Below are 20,337 nucleotides of genomic sequence, written 5' to 3' on the forward strand. Positions count from 1 at the left end.
CCTGTGAGCACTCAGCTCTGCTCCCCAGGAAGGTGAGGCTCAGAGTCCTGGGCTTGGTCCAGGTCCTGAGACACATGCTGCCCTCTGTTCCTAACCAGAAGCTGCTCTTTCTTGGATCCGACTCTCTGCCAGGCCTGTGGGCTGCAGCCCAGTGTCAGGGGGCCCAGAGCTGGGGCAGCCCTGGACTCTGGAGGGACAGGCTCCTCCTCCCAGCAGCTGGCCAGATGGAGCCACAGTGGTGGGGCCTCCTCCCCGCTCGCTGTGCCCAGGGCATCTCTGCCTTCAAGGCAGCCTTTGTTCCTGGGGCCTGCAGCCGGAAGAACTGCTTGGCAGCTCCTCGGCAGGAGACTGTGAGGCCTCTGGGAAGCACTGGCTCTGTCCCCCAGCCGGTGGTGGGACCCAGGTCAGAGACACCCGCAGGGTGCCACCTTCCCCCTAGCAGCTGGATGGCCAGGGGGCAGGACTGCCCACCGGGGGGGGATGGGGAAGATGGTGGCCTCTGGGGACAGGAAGGGAGGCAGGGCGTGGGGTCTGGTTCAGCCCTGTTTTGACCCTCAGAGCCCTGGGCAACGCTCGGGGTACCCTGGACAGCCTCTGCCCACGTCTGCAGGAAGGTGGCCTTGGGTGTGGCCTGCCATCCCCCATGGAGCGACACACTGCCCCCTGTGTGATGCAGGTCACACTCAGCGCCCCAGGCTGCTCTCTGCTCCAGGGCATCGTGAGGGCCAGTGGCCAGTGCCAGCACAAAGACATGAGAATCTGGCCAATTCATGCCAAGCACCTCCCTCCACACCGCGAGTATCCCAGACATCCTCCTACAGTTTGCATACCTCCAAGGCTGGAGAGCTCACTCACTGCCCTTGGTCCAGCCTGGGACAACAGTCATCCTGAGCTAAAATGCGCTGGACACATAGGTCCTCTGTCCTGGTTCTGCCCTCTTCTCCCCTCCCCTGAGTCTGGGGGTCCTGCAGATGCGTTTCTTGGGCCTCTGCTGACATCTTAAGGCCCCAGATCCTAGATCAGTGCCTCCCACCTCTCCACACCCCACACCAGCTTCGGCTGAAAAGACAGACCTCAGAGAGACACAGGCTGGGACGGTGTCCCTCAAACCAGGAGAGGCTCCCCAGGAAGGACCAGCCCAGCGAGAGCCCAGGCTCCTGCACACCAGCCTCCCAGGCCTTGCCTTTCAGACAAGACCAAGACACGAGTCCTAGGCCTTCTTCATCTTTATTATTTTTTTAACTCAGTCGCACCGTGTGGCATGTGGCATCTTAGTTCCCTGACCAGGGATCAAACTGTATTGGAAGCACCGTCCCTGTACTGGAAGCATGAGGTCTTAACTGCTGAACCACCAGGGAAGTCCGCCACCTCAGAATTTGTTTCCTGCTTGGCACGGTAAGGGCAGGTCGTGGGCATTACTCATCCTCCACGGCAAAGGTGAAGGGGCTCAGCTTGTAGCCGGAGCCCGAGTAGAACTTGTTCTGGAACTCCACCCTGGGGGAGGAGGAGAGCTGGTGAGAGGACCCCTGCCCCCGGCCCGCCCCCCGTGCTGCCCGCACCAGCCCGCGGCCTCACCAGTGCAGCCGCAGCGCGTGCAGGAAGGCTGAGAGCCCCTCCATCACCAGCAGGATGGCCACGGTCATCACGGCGAAGGCGGCAAAGACAGGGACCAGCACCACGGCCTCCACGCCCATCTCGCCGCCCAGGCCCAAGCCAACTCGCATCACCATGGCCCACAGGACCTCCGACAGTTCTGCAGGTGACGGAGGGAGCGGTGGGAACTGCTTTGGCGTCCCTAAGCTCATCGTCCCCGAGGGTCAGCAGGGGACCTCCCCACCACCCCCTCTTTCCAGACAGGGACACTGGGAAGCAATGGGAGGAGATGTGTGGGGGCAGGCGCTGGGACTCACGGGCGTGGGCCAGGCTTAGGGCCCAGAGGCGCAGGTAGGAGGCCGTGTTGGAGATGCAGCCGAGGCAGAACTCGATGGTGTGGATGGCCTGGTGCATGAACACCTCGGACAGGACAAACTAGGGGAACGAGCAGCAGTGAGGGGCAAGCCAGGCCGCCGGCCTCCCGCCACCCAGGGGGTCCCCACACCCACCTCTTCCTCCTCTTGGTCCCCCAGGCATCCGGCCTTCTCCTCATCAGAGTTCTGGCTGGCCACAGACACGTCAGGCTGGCCCAGGAGCCCGGCCTTGTCCTCATCCTGGAGGTGGGAGCATTAGCAGACCCACGGGCCCGGGTGGGCTCTCACAGCCCAGACGGGACCCTCCGCACCCACCCCGCACGCCGCCCCTGCCCCTACCAGCGGTTGCCGCCTCCGAGATTGGCGGCGCTGGTGCCTCCGGCGCAGGAACAGGGGAGTGCCCAGCAGCAGCACGGGCACCGTGGCCAGGGCCAGGACTACCAGGGTGGACTGCACCACCTCCTGCGAGGGAGGGGCGGGAGTCAGGGCGCCACGCGGTTCCCGGGGCCCAGGGAGCCTGCCCCCCACTTCTCCGCCGGGGCCCCTCACGGAGCAGGGACGCCACCCCACACGGAGTTCTGGGAGGGTGGCACCCCAGGCTTCCAGCAACCCTTCTGCTGGACCATCTCTGCTGGTCCTTGGACCTCCCTACTCGTCTCACGGCCTCAGGTCTGCATCCCGCTTTCCAAATCAGGATCCTGCAGCCAAGGGGCGGGGCCCCGTGGTGGGAGTGGGCCCACCTGGCCCTGCCCAAGGCCCCGCCCACCAACCCTTCCACATCCCACCCACCGGCTCCAGCCCCGCCCACCTGCCCCTGGAAGAGCGGCTTGTTGGTGGGGCTGCGCGAGAAGAGGAACATGTTGATGAAGTGAATCAGGATGCTGGGGGCCGTGGCAGCGCTGGCGGCCGTGAAGCTCAGCCACTTGTAGACGACCAGGAAGACCAGGTAGCCGAACAGCCCCAGCAGGAAGATCAGCTCGGGGAGGGTCTCCAGCAGCAGCCGGTGCCACTGGCCAAAGTGCCTGGGGCAGGGGCGGGGGCGAAGTAGTGGGGAACCGGGTCACCAGGCCACTCTGGCCCTGCTCAGCCCCTCAACCCCAGGACCCCGGCCCTCACACGTGGTTGAAGACTCCCAGGACCACCCCAAAGGTCATGTGGGTGACCCCCAGGATGATGGACATCTTCATCTTGAAGGAGTTGAGGAAGCTCAGGTGGTTGATGGCCAGGCTCCAGACCTGGGGGAGCAGGAGGGCCGGGGGGTCACGAAGGGGCCTCCCCACCCGAGTCATTCTCATCAGCCCTTGAGTGCCCCTCCAGGGCCCCCTGCACAATCCGTCACCCACCAGATGTGGAGCAGCACAGTGGCATGGTTAAGAGCACAGCCTGGGCCCCTACCCCAGTTCTTTCTGGCCAGGCAACTCTGGGCATGTACCCTCCGCTTCCTCATCTGTGAAATGGGGAGACTGCGCTGACATGCACTCGGTGGGGTTGTCACGAGGACGGGACACAAAATCATTTCAACAAGTCCTCAGAACGGTGCCTGCCTGGCACAGAGAGGGCTACAGAACACTGTCCTTATCAGGACTCACTTCTCTGCTTTTCAAGAGGCTGCAGTGTGGGCCCTGCCAGGCAGGCCCTGGTCTTAGGGGCCCTGAGCGGGGAGCCCAAACCCACCCTCCCGCCCGCACCACCCCAGACGGATGGCCAGGACTCACAGGGTCGATGCCAAAGGGGTAGGGTCCCAGGAAGACGCCGGTGACGTTGGGGTCCAGGGCAAGCAGCTGGTGCTGGGCCAGGAAGGCATCGCTGTGACAAGAGTGGGGAGGGGGCGGTCAGGGGCCCAGGGGCCTCGGGGCTGGAGTAGGGGAGCAGCTGGGCCTCACCTCCAGCCGGACTGGTTGGCCATGGCCGCCACGCTCCAGCCCGAGGGGAAGATGGCTGTGGCGCGGCTGAAGCACTCATTGTAAATGAAGCCAGTGTAGACGGAGAACAGGCCCATGAGCAGCAGCAGGTAGCGGCCCCCGAAGAAGGTCCTCCAGATCTGGGGGTGTGGGTGTAGTGAGAGCTGGCCCCGGGCCCCGGCTGTGCCTGCACCCCTGCTTCTCCCCCCACCCCCACCCCCCAGCCCCCCGCCACTCCTCACCTCGTTCTGTGCTGACTTCACAGCCGGCTGGTTCTCGGCCAGCACCATGGCCAGGGCGAAGAGGAACATCAGCAGCCCGTGGCCCACGTCACCAAACATGACAGCAAAGAGGAAGGGGAAGGTGATGATGGTGTAGGGCGCTGTGGACAGAGGGGCCACGCAGTCAGCCATGACCCCGGCCCCGTATAGGGGCCCCCAAGCCAGGGTCCAGGGCCACAGGAGACACAAAGGTGGTGTTTGCCAGGCAGGGATGCCACACCGCTTGCCCGCATGCAAGAGCCAGCCATCTACTAGCCATGCAACCTTTGGCTAGCGTCTTAACCTCTCTGAACCTCCATCTCCCCATGGGCAAAATGGAGATAATAATACCACTACTTTCTGGGCCTATTAAAAATGAGACAGCAGGCCATAAATAAGCAATATAAATTCATTAGTTCTAGCTATTATTTATGAGAAGAGCTTTAAGGAGAAGCACAGAGAGCCCCATGGAAGTCCTGGCTGGCCCATGGCAAGTTCCAGAAGGCCAACTTGGTCATTTAATCTTTGGGGCCTCAGCTTCCCTTTAGCAAATGGGGAAAATTTCTCATAGATGTTAGGATTCTAATGCACATCCCAGTTATGGGTCAAATTGTGCCCCTCGCCCCCTCAAAGGTAGGTTGGAGTCCTAAGCCCCCAGCTCCTTAGAAAGTGACCTCATTTGCAGATACAATCTTTACAGATGTAACCAAGTGAAAACGAGGTCATTAGCATGGGTCCTCATCGAATATGACTGCTGTCCTCATAAAATGGATGAATTTGGACCTTAGACACAGACACTGGAGAAGGCCATGCGAACGTGAAGACGGCTGCCTCCCAGCCAAAGAGAGAGGCCTGAACAGAAGCCCCCTCAAGCTCTCAGGAGGAACCAGCCCTGCCAACACCCTAATCTCAGGTTCCCAGCCTCCGGAACGGAGAGACGATAAATACCCACTCTTGAAGCCACCCCATCAGGGATGCTCTGTTACGGCAGCCTGAGCAAATGAATACCCCACGGAGCTATTGCTGAGAGCTGGGGGCACATCAGCAGCCGTGGATATCTGGGGATCAGGCTGCTCCAAGCAGACTGCCACCTGCCAACGCAGAGGAACTACGGGCAGGCGAAGTGTGTGTCGGGGGGAGCGCACATCAAGCTCCCAGGTGCTATCCTGGAGGGTCAGCAGGCCCCAGAGGACACGAGATCTGGGCCTCGGTCCACACAGCCCCAGATTCCACCCTCAGGTCCTGCTCGTACCACCTTGGGGGCCCCTAACCCTTTCTCTTGCCCACTGGGTGAGGCAGGACCCCTCCCTGGCCTCGGACTAAGTCCCCCTCATGAAAGGGCCCTCCTCACGCTTCACCCCCAGACCCCTTCTCCAGGATCACATGGAGACGCCCTGCAGCCCTCAGCCAGCGACACTGGGGACGCTGGGCCACTGGGCACACGGCAGCCAACCTGCCTCAGGGGGAGTGCTGTCTGGAAGGAGAAGGACAGGGCAGGTGACAGGCCAGGTACCACGGGGCTCAGGAAGGTGGCCGGGGCCAGGGAGGGAGGCAGCCAGTGCCCGCTGTACCTAAATGGGAGGGGCAGCCACACCCAGCTCCCGTCTCCTGGGGGTCGGCACCATGCTGCCAAATCTCTTACTTTTTGCCAAAGTCTTGGGAAAAGGCAGACTTTTGCTAAAACTCCCACTTTAAGCCCTGGTGCCTGCAGCAGACGCTCTGCCTGGGTGGCACGGGGCCCTCGGCAGCTCTGTGTGGGCCCCTGCCAGATGCACCACTCTCCGAGCAGCAGCCTCTCCAGGCTGGTGAGCACCCAGGATGTGCCAGGAGCTGACGGCCTCGCTGCTCGCCCACCAGGGCTGGCTGACAACTGAGGGCGCCAGGCGTGGAAGCCCTGCTCGTCGGCCTTGAGACAGACACGCTCCAGTGTGGCCGGACTTCACCAGGACTGGTCCTGCTCAGCCGTCCCCTCCCCACACGCCTCCCCATCCCCTGAGGTCCCTTACTGGTTTCTCCCGGGAATACCTCTCTTAAGAGACCACTTGCACCAGAGACCCCACCTCAGGGTTTGCTTTTGGGAAAACCTGACCCAACTCAAACCTTTCAACGTGTCTGGACAACGTGGCCAAACAAAACATACCAGCAGACTGATTCTGGCCTCGTGGGCCGCTGGTTTGCAACCTTTGGTGATCATTCATCTTCCCAAGACTGCTCAGAGCTGAACCGTTATCTCCATTTTACAGATGAGGAAACTGAGGCTCAGAGAAGCTAAAAAACTCAAGGTAAGCAAGTAGGATCTCAAACCCGGGCCACTCCTACTGCAAAGCTGTTCTTCTTTGCGCAACTTGGCTGGCTCCCTTGTATGTGTAACAAGGTAAGGTTTGTTGAGGGTAAACTCGAAGCCCCTGGGCTCCCCCCGAGAGCATGAGAAGCAGGGTGTCTCTCATCCCAGGAGGCCGGGGCAGCCCCAGCGTGGAGATGCAGCCCTGCCAGCCTTCCACCCAGGGCAGCAGCTGACCCTCCCGAAGGCCGGGGCTGTGGGAGGCAGTGGCCCTCACCGGGGTTGACCTCCTGGTAGCGGCCCACACCATAGGCGTCCACGATGCCCTGGAAGCTGGCCGTGAAGCGGTTGGTATGGATGAGCGTGGGGGGCATGTCCCGACAGGGGATGCAGTGAACCACGGCGCTCACACCTGCCTCGCTCTGGGGCACCCGGGAGGCAGACAGACAAACAGAGAAGGCTGATTGCAGGGGCCTCCAGGGGCCTCGGACCACGCCCCCCACCCCCAGCCAGGCAGGACTGGAGAGGCAGAGCACTGTGGGGATTCACTGGGTGGCAGCCCAGGGACCTGGGGCAGCCGCTTCTCTCCCAATGAAACCAGACGACCAGCCCCACCTGCCCCCTGTTCAGGGGGCTTTAGAGACAGCCAGAGACTGGCCCAGAAGTCACTTGGGAAACACAACCATGCTTCTCCCCATCCAGGTGGCTGGGGAGAAGGAGCCCCTGGTTGCCACCGGTGACCCTGCCTACAGTGGCCACCCCCGGGAGGCAGGGTTGGCACACCCATTTCACAGATGAGCCCAGGGCTCCCTCCAATCAGCCCAAGGTCACAGGGCTGGGGCCTGCAGAACCTGGATCTGACCGTGGTTCTAACAACACCCAGCATGGCCGGCAGGGTACAACTACCCATCCCAGGGCCTCGGGGGAAGTGGGGGTGGGGAGAGGGCTTACTGGGCCAGAGCCATCATGGAGGACTCCCTGGAGGAGGGTGAGCCCCAGCAAAGGCAGGGCACCCGTGGCACTGGGAATGGGAAGTATGTTGTGAGGAGGAGCCCCTGCCTGGCAGCATGGGTGGGCAGGAGGCCCCCCGCTCACCGAGCTGTCCTGCAGGGCCTGCTGCAGGGTGGGCAGGTCGCGTGTGGCACACCAGGCCTCGGCGATGAGGCACTTGTGCGTGGAGCTCACGCTGCACTGGTTGAGGGCCAGGTACACGGCCTTCATCTTGCGGATCTGCACCTGCCAGGGTGGCAGCAGCCTCTGCACGCGGCCCAGCACCTGGCTTAGGAAGCGCTCCGTCTCCCCCAGGACCTGTGGCCAGAGCAGGTGGTCAGGGGGGCAGTGGGCCGCGGGGGTGGCGGCCGGAGGTCCACCCTGGCTGCGGGCACCCACCTCCTGCAGCTCCTGGCTCTGCTGTTGCAGCTGCTGCAGGGCTGCGTGCCGGGCTGCCTCCTCCTCCGCAAATGGGAAGACATGGCAGTGGAAGCTGGCAGGGAGCGGGGCGGTGAGCAGGTGCCCAGGGTCCAGGCCACGTGCGCGGGAGTGTGGAGGACGGTGCAGGCTTGGCATGGGGTGGGGGGGACACCCAGGGCCCTGGGGGGGACTCACCAGTCAGTGATCTTGCGGATCTTCTGCCCTATCTGCCCGCCCCAGTAGGAGATGAGGAAGGTCATCCACGTGGCAGGCTCACCCTGCGGAGGGGCGCCCAGGTCACCTGCAGTCCCCACGCCTGGAGGGCCGCACTCCCACCCAAGCCGCCCCCGGCCTGCGCCTGCGCACCGTCACTGGGTCCTCCAGCTGCTGCTCCGTCTCCCGGAAGCTGGCGATGAGGAAGCCGCGGCACGCCCTCCAGAGCAGGCGCTCCATGGCCGCGGCCTTGTGGGGTTCCACCGCACCGGCCACGAAGCTGCGGGGCCAGGCGGGGCTGGGCAGGGGCTGGGCCAACCTCCCCTCCCCTCCACTCTGCCTCCCCATCCCGGCCAGGCACACCACCCCTCACCCCCACGGGGAAGGCAGGAGCCCACCCGGCACACGCCAGGAGGGGAGAAACCTGTCGGGCAGAGGGGAATCCCAGGCCCAAGGGAGGAGGAGGCAGGGGCAGTCTGAGGGAGTACTGGACAAGGAGTCCGCACTGGGCTGGAAAGAGCGCCAAGCTGCCCCTCACTTACTTGACCCTCAGGTCCTGGTGCGGCCCTCCGGGGGCCTGGAGCAGGGGGGTCCTTTCCGAGGGCCCATCGGTGTGGGTGGCCGCCGACTAGGAGCCAAGAGGCCCCGTGAGCCCCAGCCCGGGGGCCCCCGCACCCCCGCACCCCCAGCCCGTGCCCCTGCCCGGGGAGCTACACTCACCAGGGGGCTGTGGCCCTGGCCCAGCACGGCAGAGTGGAGCTGCAGCTGGTGCCACTGGGCCCGCAGGGCCTGCTGGTTGCCCCGCACGTCCCGGAGCTCCTGAGCCAGGCGGTCAGTCTCCTCCTGGATGCGCAGAAGGTCGCGGGGCGGGGGCGCCGGCAGCCCCGCCTCGGGCAGAGGCAGTGTCAGCCCAGCCCGCCGCACCTCCTCCTGCAGGAAGGCTGGGTGCGGAGGGGAGGGGTGTCAGGGGGCGCCGCTCAGGGGCCGCCACCAGCTAATGGCCACTACTAGCCAAGGGCTGGAGGGCTTCCCCAGCGGTTCATCAGGCAAAGAATTCTGCCTGCCAGTTAAACAGACACAGGACACCTGGGTTCGATCCCTGGGTTGGGAAGATCCCCTGGAGAAGGAAATGGCAACCCACTCCAGTAATCTTTCCTGGAGAATTCCACGGACAGAGGAGCCTGGTGGGCAGCAGTCCATGGGGTCACAAAGAGTCAGACATGACAGAGCAACTGAGCACACACACACAGCCAAGGGCTGGCTAACATCTAGGGGATTCTAAATGTCACCTCGGATTCCCCCAGCCACCAGCCAACTGACTCACTGAGTCCAAGACCCCAGAAAAACCTCAGGCTAACCCCCCACCCCTGTGTGTTTACTCTGCTTCCCTGCCCGAGGCTCTTCTGGGCTGCCCTCCGTCCATCCCCAGCCCCTGGCCTGGGTCCCATAGTGGCTTCCAGCAGGCGGCCTAGAGCTGCAGGGCCTCGGACGGCAGCTTGCATGCAGGTCCACGGAGGACCTGCCTGACTACTTAAAACCCATCAGGCAAGCTAACCGTTAACCAAACATGCCCTATCCTCCCACGGTGCCGGGTCCTCCTGGGAGGGGTTTCTGGAACACAACCCAGGGCAGGGGTCCTTCCTGCCCAGGTCCAAGGAGAAGCTACTCCTTGGGGCACCGAGCCAAGATTGGTGGCCTCTGCTCACCCCAGTCCACCTACAGCAGAGAAAGTTCTATCCACGCTTCTCTACTGCTTAGAGACCTACGGGTAGCTCTCAGCACCTGCAGGATGATGTCCCAAGTCCTCACTCGGCACTAAGGGCTCATCCAAACCCTGGCCTAAGCATCAGCTCAGCTCACTCAAGAACACCCCACAGATCCCAGCTGCCCTGGCCTGGCTCTCCCTTCTCGGCCTTCCAACTAGGTGCCTGGGACTCTTCCTTTTAGACCAAGCTCCACTGGCACCCCCTCTATGAAGTCTGCCTGGGGTGCGTGGGCCTAGGGCCAACTCACTGAAGGTCTTCTCCAACTCTTCACAGCGCCGAACATCCACCACGAAGCGTCTCTGGAAGGCACTCACCGAGGCGTTGAGCTGTGGTTGTGCATGGAAGGGTCAGTATTCCAGGCCGGGGGGCCAAGAAGTTCCCCCACAAGGGCCAGGCTGGCTCTCCTTAGGCCATGTGGGGGAGGCCTTTGCCTCCTCCAAAAGGTGCTGACCACACCATGACCCTCCTGATGCCCAAGTGAGGACAACTAGGCCCTACGTGGACCAGGGCTGAGGCCTGGCTAAACCCAGGCTGGGGCAGGCATGAGTAAAGACAGCCTTCCTGAGAACAGAGCACCCAGGGGCAGAGGCCGCCGGGATGCAAGCTGGGCCGGGGATCAATAGAGGGCGATGGTCCACCCTCTGGGACGCCCAGGGACGAGGCCTCCCCCCACCCCGATCCCGGCCCCACTCACATCCCTGAACTCCACCAGGCCCAGCTCCCCGAGCTGGCTCACGCAGGTGTAGGCGGCAGCTGTGGGCAGGAAGAGCTGGACCAGTGCCACCTCCTCACTCCGGAACATGGAGCCCATGGTCCTGCAGGGCGGGCAGGCATGGGTGCTCAGGCCAGGAGGCAGGAAACAGGCAGCTGCCCACCGCCTAGGGACTCCGTGCTCCTATGATCCCGCAAGGTGCTGTCACCACCCCATCTGACAGATGGGAAAACTGAGGCCCAGGGCGGCTCGGTGGGCCACTGAGGTCACACCGGAAGTCGGCGGCACAGCTGACCCCTCGGCCGGACCCAGAGTCCAACAGCAAGCTCCTTCCCAGCTGGGTCTGACCTGTCTGAGAGCCCTGCACTCCCTGCCCCGGTGGCTCCTAGCGACACTGGCCCTTCTCACACGTGGCCCCACTTCCTGTCGTCCCCTCTCCGTGACCTGCCCTCACCTCTTCAGGGCCCCAGGTCAAAGGCCACCTCCAGCGCTGGCCTCCTGACCTGCCGCGGCCAGCTGGAGCCCTCGCCTTTCCACCCCAGGGAGCGCTCATGACAAGGACACGGGGCTGGGGTCTGGCCTGGCCCTTCGGGCAGTCGGAGCCTGCCTCTTCCCTGCGGCATCTGTGTGCTGAGGGGGTGGGGGCCACCCCCGGGCCTCGGGGAGGACACAGGGGACGGGCAGGGCCTCTGAGTGAGGAGGACCTTCCCCTGGGGCCTGGGCAGTCCCGCCGCAGCCCCGGGAGGAGTCCTCCAGGTGTCGAAACCACCGAAAGCGAAACTATGGAAACCGAACGGGCAGGAAGGGCCTGGCGGGGGCTCTGCTCCAACGTCAGCGGCGAGGGCTCCCCTGGCCTCCAATGGGCCCTGTGGACGCCCAGCTCACAGGCCAGGACTCCAGGGCCACTGCCCTGGGGGCCCAGGGCCGGCCCCCAGCCCCTCTGTGGGACTCCATTTCCTTAGCTCTCCCATTGATGGGCGGAAGGGGCAGCGCCGGGCGAGGGCCCCACTGAGGGTGAACGTTTGGCACCAGAGCGCCCCGCCCGCTGCCTGGGCTGGAGCCACCTAGCGGGTCACTTCCTCCCCTGGGTCTGGTTAACTTATGAGTAAATAGGAAAAGCAGCCCCTTCCCCAGCTGGAGAGAATGGCGAGAGTTGGCTGGGGGCCCTGAATAGGGGAGAGTGGGTGGGCAGCCCAGGGACAGAGGCTCTGAGCCCTGCCCAAGCTGGGGTTAGCTGTGTGTCCTTGGGGGACTCTCCCACCCTCTCTGGGCCTCCACTTCCTCTTTGGGTGAACGGGACTTGGCCACCAAGCAGAGGCAGAACCTGGTGGGGAGATAAAAATAACCAGGGTCTCCATGTACCTCCTCACCTCCAACCTCATTTAAAACTAACAGCAGGCCTTAGGGGAGGGGGCACTGCACCCCTGTTTTATAGACGGGTCAGCAGGTGGCCAAGCCAGGCAGGAGCCCGGGCTGCAGGTTTGGAAGTTCTGGCCCAACGTGTGTCCTCAGGGGGAGGGTTGTTCCTTGCCCCAGGCACCCTGAAAGGTGGGGCTGGCCAAATGAGGGGTTGCAGGGAGCTAGATCCGGGATCGTGGCGGGCAGCAGTCCTGGACAGCTGCTGTGACCAGTCCTGCCTGGTACCCGTCTCACAGGGCCCCGGGGCATGGCCCTTCCCTTGGGTGGCCAAGCACAGGAGTCCAGAGACCTGGTCAGACCCCTCCCTGGCGTTTCAACCCTCCACCGGCTCATCCCCTCCCCCTCCTCTACCCTGGCCGCTGCCTGAGCCAGGACCCACCCCCCGCGACATTTACAGAGCAAATGAAGGGGCCCAGGTCCTTCAGGGTCCAGACTAGTCACTTTGTGCCCCTCGCCTCTTTCTCCCTTGGGAGGCTGGAGGCTAAGGCCAGCTCCTCTGGACACCTCTCCTCTGAGCCCCTGGCTCGCCGCGATGAGCCGCGCTGCAGGCGAGGGTCTGCGCTCTCTTCTAGCTCTGCCTCTTTTTAGTTGGGTTGGGCCTCAGTTTCCGCACCTGTAGAATGGGTCCCTCCCTCCCAGGAAGATGCAGCAGAGAAAGCTCTGAGCACAGCCTGGCCCGGCAGCCAGGCCACAGCGGGGTCACAGGCTGTTAACACCCCCATTCTCCTCCTCTGAGTCGCGTCTGTGCACCCCCAGCCCCGAACCCCCAACAAGGGCTGACATCCGCGGGCCTGCGGACTGAGCTGCCTCTACTGATCCACACCGGTCGGGGCGCCAAGACTCCCTTCCGGGGCGGAGGGAAGCGAGGGCGGCAGGCAGAACGGGGGGCCCTGTAGCCCCCGTTGGGGCACTCACCCCGGGTCGGCCTCACGCGGCACTGCTCGGCTCCGCTCGGATCTCCTGGCTCAACTTCTCGCTGCCTCCGCGGCGCCCACGCAACTCACTTTTCCCGACGGGCGGGGCCGGGAGGGGCGGAGCCAGAGAAGCCCCGCCCCCGAGCCACCCTGGACCTGCCCCCGGAGTCCTGGAGCGGGTGCAGGAGCCCTGGCCGAAGGGCGGGTGGAAGGCAGGTCTCCTGCTGGGCCCTCGCTTCCTCGCCCCGCGGGTGGGAAACCGTTCGGAGCCTTGAGCCGCCTAACCCGGGCGAGGAGGCCCAAACCCCAGGGCAGACACCGGCGCCCACCGTGCACATCTACAAGGCTGGGATGTGGGGACGTGCTCAGCCCAGGCCCAGGGGCTACCTGGCGGGAATTCCACCACCTGGGCCTGTGGCTGACAGGACCCTCAATAGGCTCAGACCTGGCGCCCGAGACCCACGTGTCCCCACCTCTGGGACCCCTCCCCTCGAGTGAGGTTGTAGTCACACAGGTCCTGCTCTCTTCCTGTTTCTGAGCACCTGCCTGGACTCCAAGCCCAGTGCTCTGGGCCCTTGGGTGGGCAGCTGCCCTTCTCTGGGCCTCTTCCCTCAGTGGCAGCAGGACCCGAGGGCCAGGCAGCAGACGGCAGCCGCAGTCACTGGGCAGTGCTCTGCCCTCACTCTCGCTCCTCCTGTGGCTGGACTTGTCCCTGGGTCCTTACTCCTATTAGCTTCATGCAGCATATCCAGTCCCAGCCTGTGGGTCACCACTGTCCAGCTGCCTGCACTTTGGACTGGCCAAGACTACCCAGTGGGTCAGCTCTGGTGATCCTTGAACCCCCACGGCAGAGGAAGGGCTTCTGGTGGTGGTGGTGGTTTAGTCGCTAAGTAGTGTCCAACTCCTGTGACCCCATGGACTGTAGCCCACCAGGCTCCTCTGTCCATGAGATTCTCCAGGCAAGAATACTGGAGTGGGTTGCCATTGTCTTCTCCAGGGGATCTTCCTGACCTAGGAATCGAACCTGGGTCTCCTGCATTGCAAGTAGATTCTTTCCCAACTGAGCTACAAGGGAAGCCCAAGGGCCTCTGAGAGGTGGGCAAATGGAGCCCCAGAGCTGGGGGCTGAAAACTGAGTCACAGCCAGGGTGTCTTCAGAAGAGTGGGGACACTTCTGGTAGGGCTACTTTCAAGGAGAAACTTCAACACAACTGAACTGAGTACCACTGGGGGCCTCAGGTCAGTGCTTCCCATGCAGGGCAAACTGGAACTCTTAACGTGTTTCAAAATGGCCTTAGAGCTGACCCAGCAGTAAGGGAAGGAATTAAGTCAGGAGCTGGACAGGCTCATCTGTGGTGCTAGAGAAGACTCTTGAGAGTCCCTTGGACTACAAGGAGATCAAACCATTCAATCCTAAAGGAAATCAACCCTGAATATTCATTGGAAGCACTGATGCTAAAGCTCCAATACTTTGGCCACCTGATGCAAAGAGCCAACTCATTAGAAAAGACCTCAATGCTGGAAAAGATTGAGGGCGGGCGAAGGGGGCAACAGAGGGCAAAATGGTTGGATGGCATCATCAACTGAATGGACATGAGTTTAAGCAGACTCCAGGAGATGGTGAAAGACAGGGAAGCCTGGTGTGCTGGAGTTCATGGAGTCAGAGTTGGACACGACTGAGTGACTGAACAATTTTCCTGTGTACAGATACAGACTCCATGTCAAGCGTCTAATACTGGGTATCTCTGATAAAAGCACAACTAGAAGTGATTTAGGATATTCAAGCCTGCCTCTGACAGCTGGCCTGTTTTTTGTTCCTGCTCCCAGCAGCCGCCAGGACTAGCAGGGCTGGACTCACGGACGCTCCCAGGGCTCAGGTATTCCTCTCTGGTCCTGTACTTCTTACTTCTGAGCCACTTTATGGATTATAAGGGCCCCAAAACCTTGGCCAATGGGACCACACAGGTCCTGGGAGATGGCCCAGCAGGGCCTGGTAAGCAGGCGATCTGAGAAAGGGGGCTCTCCAGGAGTGAGCTGGGCAAAGTCTGGGCTTCTCTGCTGCAGGCCTTCTCAGAGCCTTGAATATGTTCCTGGGCAGAGCCTGTCCCAGAAGGGAGAGGCCCCTTGGGGCACTTCCTACACTTACTGATCCAAAGAACACCCTCCCCCTTCTAAGAAGCATCTGGGGAGACTAGTGTTTTGTAAAAAAGCACTTTTGGAAACGATGAAGGGAATTCTTGACATCTCTCAGACCTCCGTTAGTTTTTTCTTCAAGATGCGTGCGGTGTGATCCTGAGCAAGTCACTTCACCTCTCTGAGCCAGCTTCCTCACTGCTGAGAATGAACTGAAATGCTCTCACACCGCTCAGCACCAAGTCAGAAGGGGTTGTTGGGGCTATTCTACTGCCACTGGGCTTGCCTGTGGCCCCAGAAGGAACCACATCGCTTTGCTGGGGCTACAAAGCAGGAAGTCCTGAGCAGCACAGGCCACGCCAGCAGTCTGCCTGCGGAACTTGGGGAGGAAAAGGGATGTGGCTGGAGGACAGGCAAAGCCAGCTCACGGGCAGCAGGGCTTGTGTCATCCCCTTGTGACTGTTACCCCACAGCAGGCTTCCCCCACCCCGCCCCTGGCAAGGATGCCCTGGCCTGTCCAAGTTCCTGCTACTTGATGTACTTCTGCCTGCAGTTGGGCAAACGAGACTTTGCCCAACTTATTCCTGGAGAACCCCCTTTCTCAGCAGGCTCTAGGTTCTCAAGAGTCTCAGCTGTGGGTGGCCCTCAGGAGAGGACAGGCCCCGGCCTCCCCAACTGATTACTCAGGATTATGCAGTGACCTGAGCCGACCTTCAGCTAAGCCTTTGCGGAATATGCCCCAGAAGACGCTGCTGTGGGCCGGGGCCCAGCGGGTCGCACAGGTAAGGCAACTCGGTCCAAGAATCTGATCCACTGGAAGAATCCACAGGCTGCAGATGGTCCCGGCTCAGACAGCAGATGCATGACAGAGGCGGTAGGGGAGGTCAGAGCTTTTTATTGGGCAGGAGGGGCTGCGGGCCGGCTGGTCATCGGTAAAGGTAGTCGGCCTGGATGTTGGCAGCGATCTCGGCCTCCCACTTGTCCCCGTTGTTGAGCAGCTTTTCCTTGTTGTACAGCAGCTCCTCGTGCGTCTCCGTGGAGAACTCGAAGTTGGGGCCCTGCAGGCGGGGCGCAGGCGCAGTTGTCAGGCCCCCCCCAGGAGCTCCAGCCCCTGCCTCCCCCACCGCGGGGCCCCGCTCACCTCCACGATGGCGTCCACGGGGCAGGCCTCCTGGCAGAAGCCGCAGTAGATGCACTTGGTCATGTCGATGTCGTAGCGCGTGGTCCGGCGGCTGCCGTCGGCCCGCGGCTCAGCCTCGATGGTGATGGCCTGGGCAGTGGCACAAGGGACTGTCACCTGCCAGCCGCCCTGGGCCCTGGCACAGGACCCAGCCCCACATGGGTCTACAGAGAGGCCCCTCTGTCGTGCCTGCCCGAGCTGACACTCTCATTTGCTATCTGCCAGCCCCTCCTGCCTGAGAATGAGAGTGCCACGAGGAGAGGGCTGCTGCCTGCCTGGCACACCAGGGCACCTGCAGCCTGGGGGGTCTCACCCTGTAAATAATGCCCACTCTCTGCTGACTATATGTTGAACAACCCTCCCAACTACACCTAGTTATCTCCATTTAATGGATGAAAAAACTGAAGCTCAGAAAGGTGGAGGGCCTTCCCAAAGCCACCGAGTAAATGAGGGGCAGAGCCCAGACTCAAACACAGGTCCTTAACTCTCAGTTCCCGGGGGCAGCCTGGCACCGGCCGAAGGAAGGGGTGGCCCAGGGCTTCCCCAGAGGCGAGGACCTTCAAAGGGATGTAGCCACGGCCCTGAGACATCCCCAGGAGTGTAAAGCCCACCGCTCACAGTGGGACCTTTGGCTAGTAGCCTCTCACTTTGTGCCTCAGTTTCCTCCTCTACAAAAATGGGGATAATAACCTTCACCACCTAGAGTTGTTGCAGAGAGGTCATGAGTTTGGCACAGTGCTGGTCTATGGTTGGCACTCACTGCCTGGATGCCACTGTTATTTCGGGGGGGGGGAGGGGGGCTCCTACATGTTCCAGAGACTGGGGACCGCAAGGCCACAGCCCATGGGCTGCAGAACCCGGGAGTGGTGAAGGAGACGAGCCAGGACTCAGACGGGAGCCGTCCTGAGTCACAGAGACGTGGCTGGAGCAACTGCTGGGAGGGGGACGCTGTGTGGACAGTCAGGACCCCTGTGCCTGCTGGGTACCTGCCGGGCACATCCACCACCCGAGTGCCCCCACTTTGTCTGTTTCTGCACCCACAGGCCGTGACTCTCGGCAGTCCATGCGGGACCCTCTGACAGAACCAAATGCCAGGGGCTCAAAGGAGCTGCAGCCAGGGGCAGCGAGTGCCCCGCTGTGGTCCGAGTGTCCCCAGGTCTGGCCCTGTGAAGGGCACACGTGTAGGCAGGGCTCCTGACACTGCTGCTGCCCACGTCAAAGTGGAGACCTTCAAGTGCCGCCTCGTGGCTCCGGCCTGGCTCTCACACTCACGACCAGACCCCCAAGGGCAGGCCCCAAGTGTGTCCATGGTCTGCTCAGGACTGGAAGCTTCCCTCCATTGACTCACCACCTCTGAGTCGGCTCCGGCAACAAGGTCTCACGGTTCCTATCACGGGGCAAGTGGCTCAGAGTGGGAGGGGACTTCCCTGGGGACACACACCCAGCAGGGGGTTGAGAATTGGGACCCAGGGCCGCCTACTTCTCTCTGCAGCAGACTGTGGCCTCCCCCTCCCAGCAGCCGGGGTCAGGGTGGCGGTCAGCCGGGGTTGGGGCATACCTGGGCCGGGCAGACGGCCTCACAGAGCTTGCAGGCGATGCAGCGCTCCTCCCCTGACGGGTAACGGCGCAGTGCGTGCTCCCCGCGGAAGCGTGGGCTCAGCGGGCCCTTCTCAAACGGGTAGTTGATGGTGGCGGGCTCACGGAACAGGTAGCTCAGGGTCATGCCCAGGCCTGGGGGCGGCACGGGCACGGTGGGGGGGCCCCTCCTCCCTCACACATCCCTATCGCCCATGAGCCCGCCTCGAGCCTCCCGTCCCCTGGGCCCACCTCGGATGAGCTCGGTCCACAGCAGGGTCTGTGCTGCCCGGTCAGTCACCGACTTCATGTCCATCGAGGGCTCCCGCAGGTTTACATATTCTGCAGGGGAGGCGGGCAGAGAGGCCATGGCAGGGGCCACGCACAGGCCATCTTCAAGGACTCCAGCTCAGGAGATGAGGCCTGGCCTCCTAGACGTAAGAGCTGGGACCCCGGGGGGCCTGTTCATTCACCAAATGCCCCTTGCCTCAGTAAGCAACCCTCGAGGCTGGCCTCTGGCCAGGGGCAGTCCTGGCCTGCTTCTCCCTAACCCTGTGAGGCCATCCAGGCCCGGAGGGAACGCAGGTGAGGCTTGGGTGCTTGGGTCCTGAGGAGGAGGTACAGGCTCCCAAGGCTCACACCTGGCAGCCCCCTCCTTGTCCCACGCAGGGAAGGTCTGAGATCACATATATAGCCACAGGGAAGGACCACCCCCCACCTACGCCCTGCAATAACAGACCCCAACCCCATGAATCATCTGATCACCCGCTTCATTTTACAGAGGGGAAACTCAGGCTCCAAGAGGGGGAACCCCCAGCAAAGCCAGGACGAGAACCCAGGCCTTCTCCCCTGCCCCCGGCAGGACCATGATCACTAAGCCTGAGGCTCGAAAACCCCGGGGACTCACTGTAGGTGGCTGCCGCTGCGCTGCTGTGGAGGCCGTGGCCACTGGCATGCCCTGCAAGAAGGGTTACGCCGTGCAGATGTGACCTCATGCCGGGAGGCTGGGCCCCCACACCCAGGAAAGGTGCCCTTGGTCCTACCTGCACGTGCGGCCTGGGCCTGGGCCAGGGCCCGAAGCAGCATGGGCATGGTCAGGCAGCGCATCTGTGGGGTGTGAAAAGAGGCAGGCACAGGTGGGTCCCAGGCAGGTGTGGTCCTCCCCACATGAAACTCCAGCACGGCAGGTGCCCTGACCTTTGACTCCAGTGCCACTGTGGCATCTTGTCTGCTGCTCACCCTCATCCCTGTCAGAGGCACAGATGGCCTTCCTGTTCCCAGGAGCTGCCCCTCTCAACCTCCAACTTGACCCAGGTAACACTGCCAACCGCCACCAGCATTTATTGAGAGCTCACCGTGCCAGGCACAGTGCTAGAGGTCACAGATGAGACGCTCAGTCATGTTAAGTGACTTGCCCAAAGTCGCACACTGAGGGGCGGGAGGGTTCCTGATGTGAACCCAGGCCAAACCTCACCCTTTACACCCCCCAGCCTTTCCCTGCTGGAACCCCTTAAAGGCTTAAATAACCCTCAAGATCAAATTCCTCTCCCCCGCCCCCCGCATCAAGGTCCTTCTGGAACTGCCTCCCTGCCTGCCGAATGACCTTGGGTTTTCTCATCTGTGATAAGGGGGTCACGGGGATGGAGGGGGGCTCGAAGAGGCCACATATTTAGCCCACAGCCTGGCACTTGGCCAGAGCCACAAAGTGCCCTTCCCGTGACCTGCGACCTCTGGCGGGCCCATTTCTTTCGACCGCTGACTTCAGGGCCAGGTGCCCAACCCGGCTCCTTCCTTGACTTTCCTCCCGACCTCTGACCCCACGAGGCCGGCAGCGCATGCGCCCTGGAGGCCGCCGGCGTCTCGGTCACCCCCGCCCCCGGCTGCACGCCCAAGGACACGACGGCCGCGTGTGCTGAGCAGGCTGAGGTGAAACCTGGGCGCGGAGCCGGCAGGACCCACGGGGGCCGCACCCGCGCCCCCAGACGCCGCGCTGCCTAGACGCGGCCTTAAAGACTGAGACCGCATCACCCACCTTGAAGCGCGGCCGCTCCGTCCGGTGCAGCGCAGCCCGTCCGCCGAGAGGCGGGGCCTGCCTCCCGGGAAGCTGCCATTGGGCCGGCTGGCTTCGTCATTTCCTTGCTGACTCTCTATGGCGTGGTCTGATTGGCTGGCGGTGCAGCTGACGGAGGCGGGATAAAAAAAAAATCTTCTTCCCGATTGGCTAGGAAGGAGCAGGCGCTGAAAGGGCGAAGGAGCCGGGACTCCCGAACCCTTAGGGGCGGGACATCCGAGGCGTGGTTTCAGGGTGCATCTCCCCTCCGACCGGGCCCTCCGGGTAGAGGGAGACACACTGCGCCCCAGCGGGGGTCCGGCGATAACGGTGATCCCGCACCATTGCTGGGCTTTGGTAGGGTTTTGGGCTTTCCTTATGGCTCAGCTAGTAAAGAATCCGCCTGCAATGCGGGAGACCTGTGTTCAATCCCTGGGTTGGAAAGATCTCCTGGAGAAGGAAAAGGCTACCCACTCTAGTATTCTGGCCTGGAGAATTCCATGGACTGTATAGTCCATGGGGTCACAAAGAGTCGGACACGACTGAGCGACTTTCGC

At 62.6% G+C, this 20,337-nt stretch overlaps 2 protein-coding genes across 2 annotated transcripts; both read right to left on the reverse strand.

The window, feature by feature from the left end:
• Positions 1–892: 892 nt before the first annotated feature.
• TCIRG1 (T cell immune regulator 1, ATPase H+ transporting V0 subunit a3) lies at positions 893–12,947 on the reverse strand. Its single transcript, XM_055580644.1, has 20 exons — positions 12,845–12,947; positions 10,493–10,613; positions 10,046–10,124; positions 8,753–8,973; positions 8,575–8,660; positions 8,186–8,312; positions 8,015–8,097; positions 7,799–7,892; positions 7,505–7,717; positions 6,687–6,831; positions 4,111–4,250; positions 3,851–4,008; positions 3,683–3,773; positions 3,084–3,202; positions 2,776–2,989; positions 2,307–2,429; positions 2,103–2,207; positions 1,911–2,028; positions 1,576–1,753; positions 893–1,494 (listed from the first exon to the last, which is right to left on the reverse strand). The coding sequence occupies exons 2-20, from the start codon at positions 10,607–10,609 to the stop codon at positions 1,416–1,418; spliced, it is 2,490 nt and encodes an 829-aa protein (XP_055436619.1). The 5' UTR covers positions 10,610–10,613; positions 12,845–12,947; the 3' UTR covers positions 893–1,415.
• Positions 12,948–15,853: 2,906 nt separating this feature from the next.
• Positions 15,854–19,836, reverse strand: NDUFS8 (NADH:ubiquinone oxidoreductase core subunit S8). The gene is made up of 7 exons (XM_055580653.1): positions 19,763–19,836; positions 18,774–18,837; positions 18,638–18,688; positions 17,983–18,072; positions 17,714–17,886; positions 16,117–16,245; positions 15,854–16,033 (listed from the first exon to the last, which is right to left on the reverse strand). Exons 2-7 carry the CDS (start codon positions 18,835–18,837, stop codon positions 15,902–15,904), a joined length of 639 nt encoding a protein of 212 aa, XP_055436628.1. The 5' UTR covers positions 19,763–19,836; the 3' UTR covers positions 15,854–15,901.
• Between the last annotated feature and the right edge of the window lie 501 nt (positions 19,837–20,337).

This window comes from Bubalus kerabau, chromosome 5 (genome assembly GCF_029407905.1).
Source record: "Bubalus kerabau isolate K-KA32 ecotype Philippines breed swamp buffalo chromosome 5, PCC_UOA_SB_1v2, whole genome shotgun sequence".
Lineage (NCBI taxonomy): Eukaryota > Metazoa > Chordata > Mammalia > Artiodactyla > Bovidae > Bubalus > Bubalus kerabau.